Consider the following 19,963-nt stretch of genomic DNA (forward strand, 5'->3'; position numbering starts at 1 on the left):
CTTTTTATTATTTGAATATTATCTGTATATGTGGATGATTCATGTATTAAGTATTCTGCAGAGGCTGTCAGAATCTTGAGAAAAATCACATTGTTCTATTAAGGTATTACTTTAAATTAATTAAAAAAATTTTAAAAATATACTTTTGTTGTTGTTTCACTTCTGTTCGAAAACCTCTCTATTACTTTAAGAAATGAGAAGTTACTATTAATGCCATAATACTCAATATAATATGTGTAAAATTTATAAACATTCACATATATTGTATCTAGAAATAAAAACATGTGAGAGAAAGAGTTTCGAAACTACTTGAAGATAGTAAATATATATGAACACTCCACAGTATTGAGCTTAAGAAACTAAGCAAACTAAATAAACAAAATAAAATAATTATATCTAATATGGTTGGTTGGTTGGAGTGGCGGCCCTTTTTACCAAGAAAAAGCCCACTTAAGCACAAATAAAGGCCCGTTGTGGTACCACAAGGAAAGAGCGATGTTCGTATATAGATAAGGTGATCTGTATACGACCAACGCCCAACAGAGAGGCAACGACTCCCCCATTAGGTGAAAGAAAACAGTTCTATGAATCTAGCTAGGTCCCTCACATTGTAGGATGAGAGATCAGTCAGATCGGTCAGAAAAGGGGCCCCCAAGATTTTTGATCTTCTTCTGGCTAAAGATGGGCACTGACACATGAGATGAAACACAGTTTCCTCCTCGTCCTCAGAGCCACAACCGCGACAAAGGTCATTATAAGGAAGACCCAGTCTCATAGCATGCCTCCCTATTAAACAATGACCCGTCAGCACCGATACCGTAGCACTGAGCAGATCTCTCTTTAGTTGGAGCAGCTGACTTGTATATATCTAATATTAATATTATTAATAATAATTTAAAAAAATATATATATATTAAGCATAGGCTATATAGTATAGGAAAGCCAGTAAATACCAAAATAGTTATCCGAAATATGAAAGATAAGGTTCTAAACGGCATTACTATACTTCCATAAAACAATAAGAATATCTGCATTTTAATTCCTAGAAAATTCATGAGAGCAATTTTTAGGAGGAAATATATAGGAATTTTTCTTTATCTTTTTGATTATTTGAAAGATAATTATCTAATCTAATAATTATCTTTATCTTAAACTTTAATTATTGTTTTAGTTACACGTCTTTATTTTTTATTTTGTAATTTGAAACGAATATATCTCTGTTCTGTTTTGGATTTATGAGTCGTTGTAGGTATGCATTGAAAGCAATTTGTTTATAGAATTCTTTAGAATTCGACTTTTAATTGTACGTCTGTTTCTTCCAATAAGATTAACATACACAGCAGATTGGATGATGAAATACAATCTTAACAATTATAAAATAAAGTGCGTGACTTTTTTAAAACCAGACATTAATAAAATTATGAAAAATTGAGTTTAGAAATCAAATAATTGTTTACGTTTGCATTTAAATAATGTATCTAGATCCCTGTGTATATAATTGCATATACCAGCAAAAGATTCAGTATTGTGAGGCTTTGTATAAATATTTATATTCTTTACTGGACAGAAAAATTCAAGTAAGCGATAAGGAGCAAGACTTTTCGATAAAACGTAAAACTTGGTTTTATTCACAAATAACTACTGTTGTTGAGGGATTAGATATATTTGTATGATCGAATATTTATCAAGCTGTGTTAGTAAATAAAATGTAAACAATTTGTTTTTGTTTTTATTTTTTTAATTGTTTTATGCAATTTTCAGACCACCAACTACGAGCTTAAGTAATATACATATACATATGTATGTACATATATGTAACATATATGTTGGAGTGTAAGATTATGAGTAATGATATTTATTTATCATATTAGAATGAATAAGTACAAATTTAGTTAAATAATTACATTAATACAAAATATATAAGCATTTAAAAATTTAAATAATTTAATTTAATTTGTTTAATCAAGATATCGCACTCGTAGCCATAGCTTATAGGTAGGCCATTGGCCCTCTTCATATAATTAGGTGTCCGTATAACGACATTTCTATCTAATGAAGTTTCTGTATAAAGAGGTTTGTATATAATGTGGTTTCCTAGGTAGTTAGATAGATGAAGTGGAAAGAGGTTCCAACTTTTCTCACATAGCTAAAAAAGTCATTGTAATTCCACATTATTCCTAATTATGGGTAGAAAATTGAGCATCTTAGAACCAGGTAAACGCATTTATCTATGCAAGTATCTGGCCAATATAAATGTTACAAATATCGCATTAAATTAAAAAATGGGACACCCTGAAGCTTGAGATTAATTCTATATAAAACTTGACATAAACAAAGCAAGTGTTCCGGTGTCTTCTCTTCGAGCAACAATACAAATGTTCTACAACAGAATCACTAGGGCATGTCTAGCCTGACTTAATGCCTTCATATATTCTAGTGGCCCATCGATATTATTTTAGATACTTCCGGGTTACTTTTATGAATTAAGTAAAAGGTTTTCTGTTCTTTAAACATTGTTGGTATAGACAAATATTATACCAACTTTTGTATGTAGGTCTATCCCTAAAAGGTTTCATATAACTGAGTTTCTAAAAAATGAAATTTCCAAATAATGTTCCTCCATAACAAGGTTTACATATAACAAGGCTTCCAAATGTCTTTTTACATAGAGACAAGATAACAAAGATAAAGATAACAAAGTTTTCATAATATAAGATATCCATACAACAAGATCTTCATACAACAAGATTTTTGTATAACGAAAATATCATTTTCTTTGCGTTTATAAGACAATATTTTCGTGTAAGGAGCAATTCATTAAAAGAGGTTTTAATCAATTTCCATATAAAGAAGGTTCCATATATTCACATTTTTATAAGATGCGATTTTCATAAAATGATATTTTTATAAAACAAGATTTCCATATAACGAAGTTTCCATTTAATAAGATTTTTATAAAACAATATTGCCATATACTGAAATGTTCATAAAACACGATTTCCATATAACAAGGGTTGTATATAATGAAATGTTTGTATAACGAGGATAAGAAGAGTTTGATATAGCGAGGTTTTCATAAATCAAAGTTTTTATTAAATGAGACTTTTGTATGACGTGGTTTTCGGGCCACGGGGACTCTGTATAGCGTGGTTTTTGCATAACGAGGATGGAGTATTATACGTAGGTATATCGTTTTAAAAATATGAAGTTATACTGTAAAGTTAAGTGTTTTCTATTTCTAATTTTTTCCACCTCACGAATATGATGGACAATATGAATGATTTAAAAAAATAACGGAAGCCCAAACTTTGTGTTAAAAATTATACTTGGCGAAAAAATAAATTATTTATTATTAAAGTCATCTATTCGCTAAAAGCATCTATTTTTGCTATAGTTTTGAGTAGACTTTTTAAGAACTATAAACTTAACTGTTTAATCCAATCATATTTGTACATAACGTACCATTTTTATGCTATTTTGATCGCTGTAAAATCAGTAGATTGAAAATTGATCAAATAACCTCGAAACGCGCAGTGAAGACGTTAAGAAAGAAGTCTTTCCTTCCAATACTATTGTTAACAATACGTACAAATATTGTTAAGAACATTTACATTAAATTTGTAATACGCTTTGTTGTTAAAAATAAATTTCTCAAAAGTCATTAATCTGTTTTAGAAGAAGTCTTTCCACTACTGAAGAAGCATTTATATAACTAGAAGAAATATTCAAACGAGTAAAGTATATTTTAATATCTTAATATTTTTATCGAATATCTTTTGCCTTTTTAAAAATCAAATTATTATTTTAAATTGTAATAATTTCTTTAAAGTTTAATATAGAGGTTTTTTCGAACAGTATTTAACTACAACAACAAAAATTTTATTTTTTATGTTATTTTAATTAATTGAAGCTTAATATAAAATTTTAAATTAAAATTAATAATATATAATAATATATACATATATAATATATATACAGTTTGTCAAGAATGAGTTTTCACACTGAAAATAATTGAAAATTTTAATTTCTTATTCAGAAAAAGACAACTTCTTGTTTTAGTATACATATGTATATATTTTTTATTTTATATATTTGTTAATTACTATATTAAGAATATAAATATAAAAAAAAATTATAAAATTATTGAAAGAAGAACACAAAATATGCCAAAAACAAATCCTACATCATTTTTTGACTGTCAAATTACTGTTTTCACAACTTGGGTTTTTCTATTATTTTGCATTATTTAACCCTCATACTATGTTCGGGTCATTTCATGACCCAAAATGACTTTAAATTGTAATAATTTTTTAAGTTTAGCATATTTTCTAAAACTTTTTCGCCTCAGTGTATAAATTTTAATATTATTTCATAAAATTAACTCAACTTGAACAAAATTTGTGTGATAGTCATTTAAATACAGCACTATGCACATGTTATGTTTGGGTCATTTTATGACCCCTTATTTTATTCATTATTTGCAATACTAATTATATGGCTTCTAAAAAGCGCATTGGCAACACTATTTATTAAGATAAAAACACTAACAAATTTTTCCCGCGCTAATGTAACTTTCATGTCAAAACGGTATTTTGATAAAGTGTTCGCAAGTTAATTTCATATAAACCTAATAAATTACAATAAATTATGTCGATCGGAATGGAAGTAAGTTTACATGTAATTATAATCTGTTTATCAAGAATCTATAATTTTTGTGCTTTATTTTTAAGACGCTGAAGGATGATGAAATTGTCGCTTTTTTGAGTGATTGTGACGACGAAGCAAGTGATGATGGTGATCCAGACTTTGAGCCAGAGCTACTTCAACGGAACTTATCAGAGGATGACATGGATACAGATGTAGAGCTGAGTAAAGAAATAGAGATTCCTCTTGAACAAAATAATTACTTTTGTAAAGATGGTAATATAAAGTGGACCACCATACCACCAAATGGAAGAGAATTACTTCGAGCCACAAATGAAAATGTGATACATGAAAGGACAGGTGTAACAGCATATGCTGTTCAACGAATCTCCGAAATAAGAGACTCGTTTGACTTATACATAACTACAACCATGAAGAAAGAAATAATTCGTTACAGCAATATGCAAGGCAATGCTGTATATGAAAATTTTCACTGTATGGACAAAATAGAATTTGATGCATATTTACTGATGCTTATTGGTTGGTGTTCTGCATATTCGTATACCCTGTACCGAGTCATCGAATTATTATATTTGCAGGTGTTTATCGTTCGTATGGTGAAAGCATTAGTTGCTTGTGGAATGAAAATCATGGCCGTCCATTGTTAAGAGCTGTTATGACCTTGGAACGTTTTACAATTATTTCTCGTGTCCTTGCATTTGATAATAGACAAGCCCGAAGATCACAAGTCCGCGGAGACAAGCTGGCACCAATTCGTAGTTTTTATGAAAAGTGGACTATAAATTTACAAGTACTTTACGTTCCCAATGAAAATATTACCGTTGACGAACAACTTATTCCGTTTCGTGATAGATGCCCATTTAAAGTTTATATGCCCAGTAAACCAGGTAAATATGGAATGAAGGCATGGATAGCAGCTGATTCTGCAACTGCGTTTTGTCTACAATTTCAAATATACCTTGGAAAAACTTCAGATTTGCCTGAAAGAAATCAAGGTGAACGAGTAGTTTTAGACCTAGTGTCACAATATACTGGTAGAAATGTAACAACCGATAATTTTTTTACGAGTCATAATTTGGCACAGGAATTACTAAAGCGAAAAATTACTTTAGTTGGCACTGTTCGAAAGAATAAAAGATTTTTACCGGTTCACTGCACAGTAAAAGAGTTACGAAAACTACCCATCTATACTAGCAAGTTTTTCTTTCATGAAAAAGAGACAATCGTACAATATGTGCCGAAGAGATATAAAATAGTTACTTTACTGAGTACGTTGCATCATAACGGAAAAATTTTAGAAGAACATTCAAAAAAAATACCGGAGGTAATAAAATATTATAACTTATCTAAAGGTGGAGTTGACACCATGGACCAAATGGTCCGCACGTACTCATGTAAACGTAAAACAAACCGTTGGCCAGTCGCTTTGTTTTCTAATCTAATTGATATTTCCGCTCTAAATGCATTTATATTGTGGACAGAGATCAATCCAAATTGGCAAAGCAGAAAATTATGTAAACGTCGGATTTTTTTGCAAGAATTGGGAGAAAGTCTAGTTCAACCGTGTATTTTACAGCGCAATCATATGCATAGGTCTGAAGCCTCTGCCGCTTTAGTTCGTAATGTTCAACATGAATATGAGACACCATCTATGTCCTTAGAACCACCGCCAAAAATATTACGTTCTAGTGAAAGAAAACGATGTAAGCTATGCCCTTCTAAACACGAGAAGAAAACCCATACGAAGTGTAATGTATGTCATAAGTTCGTTTGTCCTACACATCGTGAAACAAAAACGATCACAACAACTTTTTGCATCGATCACAAGCAATAAAAAGCTTTAATAGGCTATTTCCTTTTTTAATTAAAAAAAATAATATGTATAATCATAAAATATGAATGTATATGGCTTTTCTTTAATGAAACTAAGATGGGGTCATGATATGACCCAAACATAATATACGTAATTTTTTTTTAACATAGTATGAGGGTTAAAGTTAAACACTGCATGCTTCTGAATGTTAAGCTGCAAAATTAAAGAATAGTTTTCTTCTGCTTTAAAAAAATTTTTTTGAGTTAATAACAGGAGTGCCAAATTAAATGAATTTTTTTGAAACGGACATTTCAGATAAAAATTGAAATTTTGTTTATACTGTACATAACGCACAGTATCGAATATTTAGTAACAGTGCAAACAAATATTTGTATATTTTAATTATCAATTATCTTGCTTTATTTACTTTTCTTAATTATTTATGTTAGTAAATTATAGGTTTGTTCCCAAACTTTTCAGCTAACAAAAAGTTACAAATCATGAATACACATAATATTCTTAATCTGCCCATTACATTAAATCAAAAATTAGATAAAGAAATGAATAGAAACACGATGATCGAAATATTTTTTTAATTACTCAATAAATATTTAAATTATTCCCTAATGTTACAAAGCACCGTTGATTTATTACTTCATCTAAATACACAACCATGGGTTGAGTTTTTAGAATGCTCATATTGAGGTAGCATTGTGCTCCGATCACGCAATATAAACATAATAATTCGTTTAAAAAATAATAAGATCTCTAATTTAATTTATATTATAATATACCGCTCATCATTTTATTTGTCATTCTCTTTACTTGTGAAATATGTACTATTATATGATAGTACATATTTCAGTTTTTATATTCTATAAATAATACAATTGCTTCTTTAATTTTTACATTAATATCATGTTAATAAAACAAAATGTTATCCTCAGAATACCAACACCCACCCCATATGATTTTCATTTGTACAAGTAATACTATAATTTGGAATGGTGAGGTTCCAAGAAAAAGTCTTCAATCAACATATCAGCATTTTCGGGAACACATGCATATTGTTTCAAATCCTTTACTCCGGCTTCCAATACCACTTCTTCATCAATTAAAAATTTTCCAGTACAACTACCAGGCTTTTTTGACAATAAAGCATACGCAGCATCTGCCATTATATCTGCTTTACGTGAATATTTAGCTGCTTCTGGACCCTATAGTAAATCAATTGCAGCCGTTTGTATAGTAGTGCGTGGCCATAAGGCATTAACAGATAAATTCTTGTCTTTAAATTCCTCCGCCATGCCCAATACACACATAGACATACCATATTTAGCCATTGTATAAGCAACATGGTTACCAAACCATTTGGGACTCATAGAAAGTGGTGGAGATATATTGAGTATGTGAGCATGTTTACTTCTCAGTAGATAAGGTAAACATATTTTTGAACTAACAAATTAATTATAAATTAGTTAAATAAATTTAATTAGTAATATTTTTTATTTAGCACTCACACTAAAAATGTTCCCCTTGTGTTAATGTTTTGCATAAGATCATATCGTTTCATATCAGTGTCCAATGTCCGGGTCACAGAAATAGCACTGGCATTATTTACTAAAATGTCAATACCTCCAAATTTTGCAACAGCTGCATCTACTGCTTTTTTTACTTGTTTTTCATCTCGAACATCAACAATACAAGGTAAAGCCTTTCCACCAGCTCTTTCGACTAGTTTTAATTAATAACAGTATTAAAAATATCACACAAAATAATTTAATATTACTTTCTTCAGCTGCAGTATATATTGTGCCTGGTAGCTTAGGATGTGGATCCGCTGTTTTAGCTGCAATAACTATATTTGCACCATCTTTAGCTGCTTTCAAAGCAATTGCTTTTCCAATGCCACGAGAAGCTCCAGTTATAAAAATGGTCTTTCCTTTTAATATTCTACATTTTTATTTTTAAAAATAAAAATATTAATTTTATTATTAATTTCTATTGAAAAGAATTTTACCCGGTGTTCTCCATTTAGTTTTCGCTATTCGATTATTTCTGTACAGAAAGGTGTAAAGTCAAAGTTCTAACATCATTATCAACTGAAGTATTTATTAAAAATAACAATCTTATTCCAGTGCAATCAACCTATTGGAAGATTATTGTTTTGAAAAAAACATTGTTTTTTTGTATTTAATAATAGGAATGCCAAATGAAATGGTCTTTTTTAATGGGAACATTTTATATAAAAATTGTCCTACGCAACCTTCGAAATTTTTTTCTTACTGTACACAACGCACAGTATCGAATATTTAATAACAAAACAAATATTTTTATTTTTTAATGTTTTATTTTTTTTGCCAAATATCTTCTCAATTTCTACAAAATATCGTTAAACTTTTCTTAAATAATCATATAAGTAAATGATGATATAAATGATCGCATACTGTTCAACTAAAAATAGTTAAACCATCAATTCCTGTCTTTTAGTAAAAAAAAATTTATATTATATATATATATATTTATATGTATATATATATCAGTAATTGGGTTACATTCTTAATCTAACCATTGTGTAGAATCAATAAATAGGAAAAAAGAGTTAATTGAAACTTTTCTTTCGATTATCCAGATTACAAGATGAAAACGTCTAATTTTACAAATGACCGTTGATTTTACAATAGCCTCCTATCGCTTTAATTTTTTGCTTCATCTAAATATATAGCGAATTTAATCTATAAAAATTAATCTATATATAACAATTAATCCGGAAAATTTACTATTCAGGATTACGCCCTTAATCGACGTAGTACTGTACTATAACCAAGAAAAATGGAATAAGACTTAAAAATTTGGTTAAATAATTATTAGATTAGATTTATAATTTAATTTATATTATAATATAACGGTCATCATTTTATTTGTTATCCTGTTATTTTTTGCTATTAGTTCATACATATATGATACTGCATGTTTCAGTTTTTAATTAGAATGTACATATATAAAAGTTTATTCTCAAATTAATTTTACATAATTATCATGTTAATAAAACAAAATGTTATCCCCAGAATACCAACACCCCCGATTTTCACTTGTATATATAATACTATAATTTGGAATGGTGAGGTTCCAAGAAAAAGTCTTCAATCAATATATCAGCATTTTCTGGAACACATGCATATTGTTTCAAATCCTTAACTCCGGCCTCTAACAACACTTCCTCATCTATTAAAAATTTACCAGTACAACTGTCAGGTTTCTTTGACAACAAAGCATAAGCTGCGTCTGCCATTATATCTGCTTTACGTGAATATTTAGCTGCTTCTGGACCTGATATCAAATCAATTGCAGCCGTTTGTATAGCAGTACGTGGCCATAAGGCATTAACCGCTAAATTCATGTCTTTGAATTCCTCCGCCATGCCTAACACACACATAGACATACCATATTTAGCCATTGTATAAGCAACATGGTTACCAAACCATTTGGGCCTCATAGAAAGTGGTGGAGATATATTGAGTATGTGAGCATGTTTACTTTTCAGTAGATAAGGTAAACATATTTTTGAACTAACAAATTAATTATAAATTAGTTAAATAAATTTAATTAGTAATATTTTTTATTTAACACTCACACTAAAAATGTTCCCCTTGTGTTAATATTATGCATAAGATCATATCTTTTCATATCAGTGTCCAATGTGTGGGTTAAAGAAATAGCACTGGCATTATTTATTAAAATATCAATACCTCCAAATTTCGCAACAGCTGCATCTACTGCTTTTTTTACCTGTTCCTCATCTCGAACATCAACAATGCAAGGTAAAGCCTTTCCGCCAGCTCTTTCGACTAATTTTAATTAATAACAGTATTAAAAATATCAAACAAAATAATTTAATATTACTTTCTTCAGCTGCAGTATATATTGTGCCGGGTAGCTTAGGATGTGGATCTGCTGTTTTAGCTGCAATAACTATATTTGCACCATCTTTAGCTGCTTTCAAAGCAATTGCTTTTCCAATGCCACGAGAAGCACCAGTTATAAAAATGGTCTTTCCTTTCAATATTCTATAATTTTGTTTTTAAAAGTAAAAATATTAATTTCATTTATCATTTGTGTTAAAAAGAATAATACCCTGTGTTCTCCATTTGATCTTCGTTCTTCAACTATTTCTGCATAGAAAGGTACAAAGTCAAACTCCTATCATTATCAGCTGAGATACTTTATGAAATTAAAACAATCTTATTCCAATATAATCAACTTGCTGTTGTAAAAAAAATTGTTTTTTTTTTGTAGTGACAGAGCTGCCAAGTAATATGGAATTTTTTTTATAAAAACATTGTGTAAAAAATTATGCACCAATACAAGAATATAATTTTGTCGTTTCTATAAGCAAAGCACAATATCTAATATTTACTAACAGCACAGAAATCCTATTTTTTTAAACTATGCTTATGCTTAATATCGATTAACTTTGTTAACTGACTTAAATAATAATGTCAGTAAATTATATGTCATGTTTTATTGCAAATGATTACACATTAATCTTATTGAGTTTTTCTCGAAAGGCAAAAGGCAAAAAATATTTTGTTACATTATTTGTTGATTGTATGTGGTATTTGAATCATTTAGTCTTTTTGAAATAAAAATATTACATCAATAATCAAACAGTTGTTTTGATTTATTTAATTATATGATTTAATGGTTTTTGCTTTAAAAAAATTCGTATATCGCTTCAGGTGTAGCTTGAAGCTTTCTCTTAAATATAATATAATATTAACTATACTTATCATAACTATTAATATTTTGTTTAAATTGTTAATTGAACTGTTTACATTATTATTTGTAATGGATTGTATTACAAAGGTTTCAACGACTTAACCTCTATAAGCATAAAATAAGCATTATTTTGAGTAATTTCAAAAGGATTCACTCTATTTTCAACAATATTAGGAACTGTTATGAATTTTGTACTGCTGAACCTTTTATGCTACTATCTAAGTAAGACGAAGTAGTCGAACTTATAAAAAAACTTAAAAATGACAAAGCATAAGTAAATCTGCAATAAAAATAGAACTGATACAAAAAACTTTGATCACCTTTTTTCCCCCTGCATTAGACAATTTTCAAAAAATGGCGGGAGTTAAAAATGTTGAGCCAAAATAAATATCTGTGTTTATCGCCTTATAGAATAGGGTCGGATAGCAACACCAAAACATTGAAATAAATTTTTTTTTCTGTTGTGGCACATAGTTACACTTAATAAAGTATAAATACTGCAAACTAAAGAAAAACAATTAATTATGTTTTAAAATTACTTAAATACTTTTTAATGTGTTTAACAATTATTTATAAAAATAGATTCCTAATTTCATATACATCAACGACATTTCTAAAAAAATTTTATCGATATTTAAAACAACATTCACAATTTTTCTACTTTCACATACTTTCCCTTTTCAGAGCCACGAAAGAATTTATACATATTAACTGCATTGGTATTTGTGTCTTCTTTGTGGGAGAAAATCTAAAATTTTTAAGTAATGAAGATAAACCTATCAGGACCTGTAGCTCAGCACATTTTGAACTAAGACATGCTCGAGGTCATTTCCCAAAACCCAACCACGCCATTCGATGATTTTGGAGTTCCGTCTTCGTAAATTGTTTAGGATCAAATTGTTGGGGATAGAGATGTATATTTGTATCAAAGTGTATACCATCCCATGGCAAAATCACAGAACTTTATTTTGCAGTAACATATTTTGTATTAGACACAATGTTGTCTTCGGCAGTTTGGCGCATAAAAAATGGAACTGCCGAACACATACGGAAGTCGACAGTTGAACGAACAACACGAAAAAAAATTGAGAAACTTCTTCAATAACAGTTTTAACTCCTAGTTTTTGAAACAAATTTGGAAATAAATTTATTAATGACACAATAGGCCGACTATATCTATAATAGCAAACCTTTTGACCAATTTCTCAAAATTCATAATTCGTAATCTTCTGTTACAGTTTAAGTTACACGCAACATTTCAGTTCCAATCACATCAGTTATGTGCCGTATCACAAGATTATCACAATGAGACCCATCATCCATATTCGTTGAACTTAGCATTTGTTCTAAAACAAATATAGTAGCGATGTCGACTACTATATTGAGCATTTATCCAGATATAAAAAATGGAGTTAATTTAGGTCGCATTGTTTTCCAATGGCTGCCATCTAACTGAAATAAATATGCAAAAATTGGATCATATCACCGCTTTTCACATATATAAATAGAATTCCACGAATCTCTCAGTTCCTTTATATTTCATATAATATTCGCGAAAAAATTGATATAATCTTTTGGATCGCGTAAACTCCTTGACATTACCATAAAAAATCACTGGTTTATCATGTAATATACCACGTTTCCTAAAGTAGGAATTGTTTCTCTTTGTTTTTATAATGTTTAGTTTAAACTTATAAAAATTTGATAATGATAAAATTTGTTCCGGCGTAAATTTCTCTTGTGGGATGTTAAATATTTGCATTTAACTTAATGCATTTTTTTTAAATATAAATATATAAAAAAACTTGTTTACTCTTAAACCTTAACCTTAAAAGTTAGGACGTATATATTTAAAAATATGCATTTTAAATATCATATTTTAAAACTATAATTTAGAGTGTTGCGGTTCCAAAAACAAATCTATCCTTAATCTGTCAGCATATTCTGGAAAGCACGCATATTGTTTAAAATCCTTAACACCAGCCTCCAACAAAACTTCCTCATCTATTAGAAATTTACCACTACAACTATTAGGTTTCTGAGACAATAAAACATACGCAGCATCTGCCATGATATCTGCTTTTCGTGTATACTTTACACCTTCTAGTCCTGCTACAAAATCAGTTGCAGCTGTATACACAGCAGTACGCGGCCATAGAGCATTAACAGCTAAATTCATGTCTTTAAACTCCTCCACCATGCCCAATACACACATAGACATACCATATTTAGCCATTGTATAAGCAACATGGTTACCAAACCATTTAGGACTCATAGAAAGTGGTGGAGATATATTGAGTATGTGAGCATGTTTACTTTTCAGTAGATACGGTAAACATATTTTGGAACTAACAAATTAATTATAAATTAGTTAAATAAATTTAATTAGTAATATTTTTTATTTAACACTCACACTAAAAATGTTCCCCTTGTGTTAATATTATGCATAAGATCATATCGTTTCATATCAGTGTCCAATGTGTGGGTTAAAGAAATAGCACTGGCATTATTTATTAAAATATCAATACCTCCAAATTTCGCAACAGCTGCATCTACTGCTTTTTTTACCTGTTCTTCATCTCGAACATCAACAATACAAGGTAAAGCCTTTCCGCCAGCTCTTTCGACTAATTTCAATTAATAACAGTATTAAAAATATCACACAAAATAATTTAATATTACTTTCTTCAGCTGCAGTATATATTGTGCCTGGTAGCTTAGGATGTGGATCTGCTGTTTTAGCTGCAATAACTATATTTGCACCATCTTTAGCTGCTTTCAAAGCAATTGCTTTTCCAATGCCACGAGAAGCACCAGTTATAAAAATGGTCTTTCCTTTCAATATTCTTTAAAATTATTTTTAAAAATAAAAATATTAATTTCATTAATCATTTGTATTAAAAAGAATTTTACCCGGTGTTCTCCATTTGGTCTTCGTTCTCAACTATTTCTGCATAGAAAAGGTACAAAGTCAAAATTCTAATATCATTATCAACTGAAATTTTTTAAAAACAATCAAATTATCTTCTCCCAATATAAATAAACCGACTGGAAAATATTTGTTTTGGAAAAAAAAAACATTATTATTTGTATTAACAGGGCTGCCAAGTAAAATTAATTTCTTTAATGAGAACATTTCATTTAATTACTCCAATATGTAACATATCACGTGCCTGATTCTAGTCGAAGCATATATCGTAATAAAAGTCACTTGTTATAAAAGACGATATTGATTGTAATATGGAATGCGTGTAATTGTTAAATGATGTATTCTCGGCTTTTATCTTTAAAAACTGGGAGAAAAGAACAAAAAATGACATCATAAAGTCAAGTTCCTTTGCTATGAGCAACTAATTCGATCTGTTTTCACATCCGTCTTCGAGATTTGTTTGTGCTTACATGGAAAAACTTCACCATTTTCAATGTAAAGTCTCACCATTTTCACCATTTTCAATGTAAAGTCGATCGCGACTGTATTAAATCTAAACGTAAGCATAACGGCAAGAAACTACCATCAGTCCGATTACATTTCCATTAACTTGACATTAATCGCATCAGTGTCTTTTCTCAAGATTAAGACTCAGTTATGTAGTACTCCAATACTTTTTACTCGGCTTTGATGTAATCAGCTTCTTCAATCATATACACCGTAATTATCGCGCTACCAATCACAAAATATATGTAGAGTAAGCTCGTATTAATTTCCACTTCTTGTTACTTCTACTAGCAAATATATAATGAATAAAAACTGACAATCTCCAGAAAAGTGAATTTATTTCAAATCTGTCTCAATGTAGTTTGTTTTTCTTGAATTTTGTGCACGAAAACTAAAAATAGCAACAGCCATGAAAACTTTGACTAGTTGGTTCTAATTTTTGCGCAAAGGAACACATTTATTGGGAAGAATGCAGGAAATTGAACAATTCAATAAATTTAACTAAGTGATACTATCAGTAAAGAAAACTACACATATTTACTATTATAAATCCAAGTAATTAGCTTGACCACTTTTTTTGAAAATGTTAATAATTTTAATAATAAGTTTTCAGTTAATTGTAAGATTGTGTCATTCCATGTTCAACGCAATTAAGAAAAGTGAAGGGCTGCAACGGCTGACCAACGCGCATATTCCAAACATGTGAACTATTCGATCAAAATATTTATATTTAAGTATATTATATTTCATATCTAAGTACATGGTAATACTCAAATACTGTAAAGCAATAATATATGTAGATCAGTAAAATTGATTTAACAAAGTACTTATAAAAACTTTAATTAAAAAAATCTGTTTTCGCTTCTAACAACTTAACCAATTATTCCAATTCAAGATCTACATTTTCCCAAATTATCTATTTAATACACAATATTACAGTTTAGAATTATGAGGTTCCAAGAAAAAGTCATCAGTTAACATATCAGCATTTTCTGAAACACATGCATATTGTTTCAAATCTTTAACTCCAGCCTGCAATACCACTTCTTCATCAATTAAAAATTTTCCAGTACAACTGTCAGGTTTCTTTGACAACAAAGCATAAGCTGCATCTGCCATTATATCTGCTTTACGTAAATATTTAGCTGTTGCTTTACGTTTAATTGTTGTTGCTTTCAATGCATAATGAAAATTTGACACTGACAGCTCACTACATTTTGGATTAAAAGCAACAACAATCGCCGTGATGTGACTGCAATTATAACATGTCCCTAATATTGGTAGCGACTTTTTCTCCATAAGTAAATTGTTACGTTTACGTATTGAGTTTTAAAAATTATGTGTCCTAGAATATATTCTCTGGTGATATAAGTAAATTCTCACACAAAAGTCAAAAAGTGGAAGTATTGGCATCACTGAAAAGCTGTGTGTGACATTTCATGGAATGACTGTGTGAATTTGATGCTTTTAAATATCATTTGTTTGTGCACATACCGGACATAAAGTCAGTTTATAACAAATTTCTTAATATTTTATTAATAATATAACGTAATTATATCGAAGTATATTATTATACAACTGAAAATCAGCAAATATGTCACGTGGAAGTTCAGCCGGCTTTGATCGTCATATTACTATTTTTTCACCAGAGGGTCGTCTCTATCAAGTTGGTAAGAAACAATACATTCGAGAATACAAATTCTTGGTGTTATATTTCTTACACTCAATTAATTTAAAAATTTATTTTGCTACATTTGAGAGTAATAAGGTGGAAATAACTTGATATTATATATTTTGAAAATTTTAGAATATGCCTTCAAAGCTATCAACCAAGAGGGTATTACATCAGTGGCTCTAAAGAGTGGTGACTGTGCTGTAATAGCAACACAAAAGAAGGTTACCGATAAATTGATTGATCCAAAAACTGTTACACATATATTTAAAATTACCAGTAAAATTGGTTGTGTGATGACAGGACGCATAGGTATGCTTTCAGCTATACGATGCACGATCTAGTGTTATTCCATTTTTTTTTTTTTACAGCTGACAGCCGTTCGCAGGTACAAAAGGCTCGTCATGAAGCTGCTCACTGGCGTTATAAATATGGGCATGAAATGCCAGTTGATGTGGTTTGCAGACGTGTGGCTGACATGAATCAAGTTTACACTCAAAATGCCGAAATGCGTCCACTTGGCTGCAGTAAGTGATTCGTTAAAAATTTTTTATAGTTTAAAAAATTAAAAACTTTTGTTTATATAGGTATGATTGTCATTGGTTATGATGAAGAAAAAGGACCTGCAGTGTTCAAAACTGATCCTGCGGGTTACTTTTGCGGCTTCCGTGCGGTCTCCGTTGGTGTGAAGCAGGTTGAGGCAAATAGTTATTTAGAGAAGAAATACAAAAATAACCTTTCTGAAGAAAAAACGATTCAATTGGCAATTATGTGTCTCTCTAATGTTTTAGCAGTTGATTTTAAACCAAATGGTATTGAAATCGGTGTAATAAGCAAGGACAATCCACAATTCAGAACATTGGATGAAAAAGAAATTGAGGATCACCTAACAAAAATAGCAGAAAAAGATTAAAACAAAAAGTATATATATTAAAGTTTTAAACTTTATTAGTTTCAGTGGTCTAAAGTAAAATTTATAATTTTTAATAAATGTGTCTGCAAAAACAAATACGCAAAGATTTAATATTTTCAATATACAATTACGCATCTAAAATTTTGTTTTGCAGTTTTTATTTTATGTGCTTTTTGTATGAATTTTGCCACCGTAGCGCGCGACATAAGCCTTTAGATCAAATTTACGTTTGCAGCCTTGATAATTCATATAACGTATTTTACCAAAAATTGGCCGTTCCGCCCATCCTTGATCATGCACACCACCAATAGACCACATACATCCTAAAATTATAACCTAATTGAATTCCAACATATTTTACAAAATATTTAACACATACCAACATAGCCATTGGGGTCGCGTCCATCTAGACTATATTTGTCGTTCAACAATATTGCGAATTCCAGGGCTTGTTCAGGAGTTTCTGTCCATTCAAGTATTTTTTTAGCCCAATACATCCGTAGAAAACCGTGCATTTTGCCTTCATTGATTAATTGTAACTGTGCAGAGTTCCATAAGTCATCATGCGTACGAGCCTGCTCAAATTCCGATAAAGTATATAGTGAACTCCGCTTGTCTTTGCGATGTTCATCAAGAGTTTTACGTGCCCATTCATGTAATCCCTTTATATTATCGTAGTTATCATTATAATAACAAAAGTTATCAGCTAATTCTCTGCGTACAATAGCTTCTTCGCAAAAAGCATCAACTGAAGCCTTATGCTGAGTAGAGTACCGTTTTACTTCTAATATGCAGCGTTGAACTGATATGTGACCTAATAAATAAAACATCAATTATGTTCTAACACTAATTTGTCGTTATACTTTTAGTTTACCAAAATGAAACCATGGTGATAATCCTGAAAGTGCATTTAGGGTTGGGTCATTACGTTTGTCATTAAAAATGCGTAATCGTTTAGTACAAAATTCCTGCAATTGTCTTAAAGCTGCTTTATATCCTGGCTTAGCCCAATCTACAGCATCTACGGACATATCACATTTCAAGGAAGCATATGCATCTTTCCAATCAATTGTGGTTCGTTTTTGTTTGACATCATAAGGATGCTTAACGATTGGTGGAAATTCTGTTAAGTATTCACCAAGTTTAGAATTTATTTTGTTACGTATAGTTCGCGCTGCGTATTCTTGTTTATCAGAAGCTATCCACACTGGAACTATATTATGTGCATCAACTTGAGTTAATGGAATATCCTTAGGTAATAAATTTTTAACATCATCTATCCACTTTCGTGGTACACGCAATGGTGCAAAGTCGCAAACCACAGCACCGATATCAAATTCCTTTACAAATTTTGGTATATGTTCCGCTGCAGGTCCAAGTAATAAATAAAATGGTATATTAAGCTCTTGCAAATCTTTTTCTACTTCCTCTAAACCCCCTAGCATAAATTTATAATGTCTTATAGTCGCGTTTAAAAATTTTGGTACCAAACAAAATGCCACAATTAGTGGTAATTGCATTTTAAGTGCCAATTTTTGTGCAAATAACAAAGCCCAATTGTCTTGAACCCGTGCATCTCTTGACATCCAATAAAGAATTCCACCAGTAGTATGTTCTTTAACTTCTTCAACTGTTGTTAAAATACGTACTCTTTTTTTCTTAAATGGGAATTCAATTATATTTTCTGCCGTCAATAATCTTTGTTCTTGCACTGCGACGGCAAAATCTGTTATGTTCAGTTTGGATGTTGTCGCGTCCTCTGTTGTTATTTTTTTTACCGAAGTTTCGGTACTATTGAGCAATTTAGTCTTTTTTTGTGGTTTCGTGATATTAGATGATTTTGTTCGCTTCATTATTTTCGTAAATACAAGTCTAGAAATAATTTAATTTATTAAATAGAATTTAATTGATTACTTTCTTACTTACCTTGCATAGGTATTTTTTGCTAAGTTTAAAACGATTCGCATGTGATATTTATAATCAAATATTATTTATAATCAAATTTATCCTTACTCGGCTACAATTCTTTCCAAATTTAATAAACCAAATTTGCTTTAAGTTCAAAACCATTTAATAATAAACTCTAGTAATTGCGCCTTCTTTTAAAACGGAATATTTTCCACGATGAAGTGATGCCAGACTTAGTAAAAAATATTTGTTCAGCTAAGTTTTGTATTGTATTCAGACCTCACATTTATCGAAATTAAATAAACAATTTTTGCGGAAATAACGTTATACTACGTTTCCACTACTTACTTACAAAGTTACTTAGTAACATGGAGCTTTTTGTCGTTTATATTAGCACAAGCTATATAGGGATTGGGAAGAAGCTTTTAAAATTTCTAGTTGTAGAGTTTTGTTTACATTTTAAGCCGTGTGCGAGTTTAAGTAAATTGAGGTAAAGCAAATGGAAATTTCCTAGGGATTTTTTGCACTGTACTTATGTAAATATTTATTTGTTTAATTCTTGCACTTATTTATTATTTTTGGTTAAAAGTTTTTAAATTTGTTTGTTTATTTATTAAACATCTAATAAAATTTGCACAATGGTAACGCCTAATTTAACTGATTTTTATCTAATTTACTCTACTCGAAATGTTGGTAAATACCAACAAATGCCATAATTTACTATTTCCCTCAATTTACCTCAATTTATTTACTCAAATTTGCACAGAGCCCAATAAG

At 29.9% G+C, this 19,963-nt stretch overlaps 3 protein-coding genes and 2 pseudogenes across 3 annotated transcripts; 1 reads left to right on the forward strand and 4 right to left on the reverse strand.

The window, feature by feature from the left end:
- Window positions 1-7,470: 7,470 nt before the first annotated feature.
- On the reverse strand, window positions 7,471-8,512 carry LOC119674176 (annotated as a pseudogene).
- An 878-nt stretch (window positions 8,513-9,390) lies between these two features.
- LOC119677858 (hydroxysteroid dehydrogenase-like protein 2) lies at window positions 9,391-10,723 on the reverse strand. The gene is made up of 4 exons (XM_038089415.1): window positions 10,613-10,723; window positions 10,382-10,545; window positions 10,113-10,326; window positions 9,391-10,047 (listed from the first exon to the last, which is right to left on the reverse strand). Exons 1-4 carry the CDS (start codon window positions 10,624-10,626, stop codon window positions 9,585-9,587), a joined length of 855 nt encoding a protein of 284 aa, XP_037945343.1. The 5' UTR covers window positions 10,627-10,723; the 3' UTR covers window positions 9,391-9,584.
- A 2,384-nt stretch (window positions 10,724-13,107) lies between these two features.
- LOC119677866 (hydroxysteroid dehydrogenase-like protein 2) lies at window positions 13,108-14,313 on the reverse strand. Its single transcript, XM_038089421.1, has 4 exons — window positions 14,171-14,313; window positions 13,940-14,103; window positions 13,671-13,884; window positions 13,108-13,605 (listed from the first exon to the last, which is right to left on the reverse strand). The coding sequence occupies exons 1-4, from the start codon at window positions 14,182-14,184 to the stop codon at window positions 13,143-13,145; spliced, it is 855 nt and encodes a 284-aa protein (XP_037945349.1). The 5' UTR covers window positions 14,185-14,313; the 3' UTR covers window positions 13,108-13,142.
- A 1,796-nt stretch (window positions 14,314-16,109) lies between these two features.
- On the forward strand, window positions 16,110-17,368 carry LOC119677871 (proteasome subunit alpha type-6-like). The gene is made up of 4 exons (XM_038089427.1): window positions 16,110-16,363; window positions 16,501-16,677; window positions 16,737-16,892; window positions 16,953-17,368. Exons 1-4 carry the CDS (start codon window positions 16,288-16,290, stop codon window positions 17,276-17,278), a joined length of 735 nt encoding a protein of 244 aa, XP_037945355.1. The 5' UTR covers window positions 16,110-16,287; the 3' UTR covers window positions 17,279-17,368.
- Window positions 17,369-17,434: 66 nt separating this feature from the next.
- Window positions 17,435-19,963, reverse strand: part of LOC119674178 — a 10,796-nt pseudogene continuing 8,267 nt past the window's right edge.

This window comes from Teleopsis dalmanni, chromosome 2 (genome assembly GCF_002237135.1).
Source record: "Teleopsis dalmanni isolate 2A chromosome 2, ASM223713v2, whole genome shotgun sequence".
NCBI lineage: Eukaryota > Metazoa > Arthropoda > Insecta > Diptera > Diopsidae > Teleopsis > Teleopsis dalmanni.

What these genes read in the sequence shown, in the direction of transcription:
- LOC119677871 (XM_038089427.1), top strand. Translation starts at nt 16,288, where the DNA reads ATGTCACGTGGAAGTTCAGCCGGCTTTGATCGTCATATTACTATTTTT. An exon ending in GGGTCGTCTCTATCAAGTTG is followed by an intron (nt 16,364 to 16,500) that starts GTAAGAAACAAT and finishes TGAAAATTTTAG; the next exon opens with AATATGCCTTCAAAGCTATC. An exon ending in AATGCGTCCACTTGGCTGCA is followed by an intron (nt 16,893 to 16,952) that starts GTAAGTGATTCG and finishes TTGTTTATATAG; the next exon opens with GTATGATTGTCATTGGTTAT.
- LOC119677858 (XM_038089415.1), bottom strand. An exon ending in ATATACTGCAGCTGAAGAAA is followed by an intron (nt 10,327 to 10,381) that starts GTAATATTAAAT and finishes AATTAAAATTAG; the next exon opens with TCGAAAGAGCTGGCGGAAAG. An exon ending in ACAAGGGGAACATTTTTAGT is followed by an intron (nt 10,048 to 10,112) that starts GTGAGTGTTAAA and finishes TTAATTTGTTAG; the next exon opens with TTCAAAAATATGTTTACCTT.
- LOC119677866 (XM_038089421.1), bottom strand. An exon ending in ATATACTGCAGCTGAAGAAA is followed by an intron (nt 13,885 to 13,939) that starts GTAATATTAAAT and finishes AATTGAAATTAG; the next exon opens with TCGAAAGAGCTGGCGGAAAG. An exon ending in ACAAGGGGAACATTTTTAGT is followed by an intron (nt 13,606 to 13,670) that starts GTGAGTGTTAAA and finishes TTAATTTGTTAG; the next exon opens with TTCCAAAATATGTTTACCGT.